The sequence below is a fragment of the Sphaeroforma arctica genome, assembly GCF_001186125.1.
Source record: "Sphaeroforma arctica JP610 unplaced genomic scaffold supercont1.441, whole genome shotgun sequence".
Lineage (NCBI taxonomy): Eukaryota > Ichthyosporea > Ichthyophonida > Sphaeroforma > Sphaeroforma arctica.
The window spans coordinates 56,257-60,201 of NW_014040117.1; the positions used below are offsets into that span (position 1 = coordinate 56,257).

The 3,945-nt window shown below is 50.2% G+C and overlaps 3 protein-coding genes across 3 annotated transcripts; 2 read left to right on the forward strand and 1 right to left on the reverse strand.

The window, feature by feature from the left end:
• Positions 1 to 1,330: 1,330 nt before the first annotated feature.
• Positions 1,331 to 2,133, forward strand: SARC_06282 (hypothetical protein; the record flags this gene model as incomplete). The annotated part of the gene is made up of 2 exons (XM_014299822.1): positions 1,331 to 1,480; positions 1,867 to 2,133. The coding sequence occupies 2 exons, from the start codon at positions 1,331 to 1,333 to the stop codon at positions 2,131 to 2,133; spliced, it is 417 nt and encodes a 138-aa protein (XP_014155297.1).
• Positions 2,134 to 2,221: 88 nt separating this feature from the next.
• Positions 2,222 to 2,437, forward strand: SARC_06283 (hypothetical protein; the record flags this gene model as incomplete). Its single annotated transcript, XM_014299823.1, has 1 exon — positions 2,222 to 2,437. One exon carries the CDS (start codon positions 2,222 to 2,224, stop codon positions 2,435 to 2,437), a length of 216 nt encoding a protein of 71 aa, XP_014155298.1.
• A 603-nt stretch (positions 2,438 to 3,040) lies between these two features.
• On the reverse strand, positions 3,041 to 3,574 carry SARC_06284 (hypothetical protein; the record flags this gene model as incomplete). The annotated part of the gene is made up of 2 exons (XM_014299824.1): positions 3,041 to 3,451; positions 3,515 to 3,574. The coding sequence occupies 2 exons, from the start codon at positions 3,572 to 3,574 to the stop codon at positions 3,041 to 3,043; spliced, it is 471 nt and encodes a 156-aa protein (XP_014155299.1).
• Between the last annotated feature and the right edge of the window lie 371 nt (positions 3,575 to 3,945).

Consider the following 3,945-nt stretch of genomic DNA (forward strand, 5'->3'; position numbering starts at 1 on the left):
GTGGCACCATTTCCATACATAAAATTGCGAATGTACAAATCAAGAGAGAAATAGTCTAGCATAAAACCCCAAAAGACGTAGCGCCATTTCCATACATAAAATTGCGAGTGTACAAATCAAGCGAAATACCCCTATTTATTTGCAAGAATTGTCATAAAACATTGCCAAACCACAAATCGCCTTATTTTTCTACCAATCCTGAAAATGCCATATTTTTTTGCCAAACCCCAAAGTGCCTTATTTTTTTTGCCGAAATTAAAGCAGCTTGTGTCCAGACCTCCGAATGAACTGGACACGGGCGGCGATGTTGTCGACCAGTCGAAACGAGTTTCGACGACGATGATGATGACAATTCATCAAGCGGTACTGTGTGGACACCAGTTGCGGTAAAGAATCGACCATTTGTTCGCGCATACGCAGACGACTGCTACAACTTGAAACCGGGGGCGAGCCGATACGTGTACGGGGAGATTGTCGTAGCCGACAATACACAGTTCCCGGCCGAGGGTGCACGATATCTGGAAAAAGTGCCACTGACGTTAAGTTACGCATATACAGCCCTTTTTTTTTTTTGGAAAACACACGCGTACAGCCTTGGTCTTGGGAGCCTAGACTCGAGCCTTTTAAAAAAAAAAATGGACAAACACTCGTTCAGCCTCGACCCAGCCCTTTTTTTTAGGACATCATACTCATACAGCCTCGGCCTCGGGAGCCTAGACTCGAGCTTTATTATATTCTTTTTGGACAACACACTCGTTCAGCCTCGACCGAGCCCTTTTGGACATCATACTCGTACAGCCTCGGCCTCTGCATCTTATTTGATTTTGGAAAACACACTCACACAGCCTCGGACTCGGGAGCCTAGACTCTAGCTCTTTTCTATTTGCTTTTGGAAACAAAACACAGGCCCTGTACTTGTAAATATATGTATGCATACATACATGTACATATGTGTATATGTATACACACATATATATATGTACATGTATTTTCGCACACTAGTATAAGTACGTGTTTGCACCGCAGTCAACTTGTATAAAAGCGGGCAAAACATCTTTACAAAAGGTCTTTCAATGCCGTACACAGCGCTCATGTAGAGAACATGTCTGAGGATAAATCAATCGAGTGTAAAATTCACTGGATTAAACACAAATTGATGGAGTCGTTTCGAGCCAAGATTCAAGTAACACTGCCTTGCATGGGCGAATAGGGGCCCAGGGTCCCAGGGGCGCATATGTTGACCGGATTGTCACAGCGCCCGACGGCCGCCTGCTAGTCCATACAACGGACAGCGTGGTCCACGATCTGGGTAGAGGGCGACATGTTGCAGATGGACCTTGCGGGTGGTACGTACCAAATCCAGCTGGGTACGTTGAGGAAAACAGACGCTGATGATGATAGTACCAAATTGGCTCCTATTAGCGTGCGTGGGCACACGGGTGCAAGCGTCGTTAAGTCTGGGCCTCTGGGCCTGGGCACTGTATTTTGTGCATTTTTATAGAAATAAAAGGGCGGCAAAACGTTCACCGGAACCCCGTGCCCTCAAAAAAGTACGGGGCCGCGCGGCGAAAAGGGCGCAGAGGGTGTGGGTGTTAGCGGTGTTGTGCTCGACCAGAACGCGGATACCGTCACGGTGTCGTAGACGGACGGCACCGAACGCGTCACCAAGGGTATTCGAGGCCATAGGGGCTAGACGGGCTCCACTTTGAGCGTCTGGCCGTCACGCCGCGGGGTATGCTCGAGATACATCTTGGGGTACGGCAACCCACTGCGGGTGGGATAACCCCCAAACAGCCCGTCAAGATCAAGGTCGGCAGTGTGTACGAGTACACAAACGGCGGTGAAATGTCGTTGGCCAAGGGCTAGAACGGTCCCTGTGGGTCGGGCATCAAGAGTATCGTGTACAGCAGCGAAACCAAGAGTCTCCAGCTACCCCTGGACACGCAAGCCGTGATCGAGATCCCGAACTTTGTAGGGGTCGACGGCGAGCCCGGGCCCGTTGCCATTGATCTCGACGCGCCCGTGGCGGGGCCCGCGGGACCGGAAGGTTCAGAGGGTCCCCGGGGCACGGACGGCGGGCTGGATATGCGGCACACCATGCCGTACGCGGATGAGGGGGACTCCGTGCTGTAGAACGGCAACACGTTTGCCAAAGGTCTCCTAGCACCGCTGACGTTTGCCAAAGGTCTCCTAGCACCGCTGCCAAATACAGCACCCCAAAATGTACCGAGCGACGGGACGCCCAGTGTGTAAATACGGCGCGCGAGATCACACATGCGGGGTGTGCAAGCTAAAGCTGGACGTGGCGGACATTCTTATCGACCGTATGCTGCGTGTACCGATCCAGAAAGAGAACAACGGGATGCGACTCGGACTGGACATGGACGAGCTCGGGGAGGTGGTGCCCGAGTTTATGGGGGAGAATGGGGTCAACTGAGATATGGTGCGTGACGTGCTTGAGACGTGTATCGAACAGCAGTATCGCCGCTGCGCGATCTAGTTTTAGTGTAACCAAAATTTTACAATGAAACTTAAACCTGATTTTACACTGAACCCTATATGCATAAAAACTAGCGGTACTGTAGGAACTGCGCGTACCCGTCACGGCACAGCTGGGAGCCAGAGGTGACCTGTCCGTTGTTGACAAACAGGAACTGCGCGCCGTTGACGCCGCTGAGGCTGTTCCCGTTCATGTCCATAAAGTTGACACTTTTGGTGCACAGCACGACGGTGGGGCAGGGAGGGTTGGGTTGCGACCGGTGGGCACACGGACTTTAGCAGGTAGTAGTTAACTGCCGGGGGAATGGTTGGGCAGACGGTGTGGCAGGCCGTGGGGCAGGGTATCGACGGTGGTGGGGTTACATCCAGTTGGTGAACACGGCATGGTTTGCAATTGTCTTGAGCCATTTATTTACTTTTGGGAAACCCTTTTTTTTTTGCCACCGACGGAACGAATACGAACAAATAAGCATAACGGGTTTTTTTTAACTTTTTTTTCACCTATTTTTTATCCAGCCTTAAGTTTTCGATTCTCCGTTTCTCAATCAGGCAATCGTGCTCTGACTCGCTCATGTACTAGTACACCGCCGCGTTCCTGCTTGCTCCCCGTGATTGAAAAGTCATACGAAATGGTTGTAAAGTCCTGGACCGGATTGCTCAGCGACAACAGCATCGACGGGTCCCGTGTTAGTGACGGGTACAGGTCAATCACCGTGTTGAACCGTCGCTGGCCAATATAGTGCGGGTGCTTGGGGTCCCTGATCTCTACCGGGTACCCGTTCTTGGCCGGGATACACGCCACAATCTTGATCTTAAACATTTGGTTCTTCAGGATCCGCGATTCGACAAAGGCGCAGATGTTCTTGTAGCCCGGCAGTTTATTGTTGACGAGCAGCACCACACCCTCGTGGCGGAACTCGTTAATCGTCGCCAGGATCTTGCTGACTACATACTTGTACACGCGTTCTTTAGTCGATGCATTATTTGCGTGCGCCCATCAGTTTATATCGCTGACCAGCTTGCCTATCTGGAACCGGATCCTGCCGTTGGTCGTGTACGGGCGCAGTGTGTCCATGGTAAGATGGTCCCGCGACAGGTACGGGACAGAGTCCCGCGACAGGTACGGGTCAGTGTCCCGCGACACAAACATTTGGCCGGTTTGACATTCAAATCCTATTAGATTGAACACCAGTATACAAAAAGGTCTAACGTATCATATACGTACTTATTAAAGATACACATTTGTCTATTGCACTGTACGTTACACAGCGAATCTGACAAGACGATTTCACTCGAAAGAAATCTAAAAAGAAAAACTTTCTGTATGTTAATATAATATGTCACTCTCCGCAACGTAATACAAATTACATACAATTAATTCGCATTTTAAAGTAGTTTTTTTGTTCTCCAATGGCTCTAGGGCAAGCTGCGCTGGTGTTGAACATT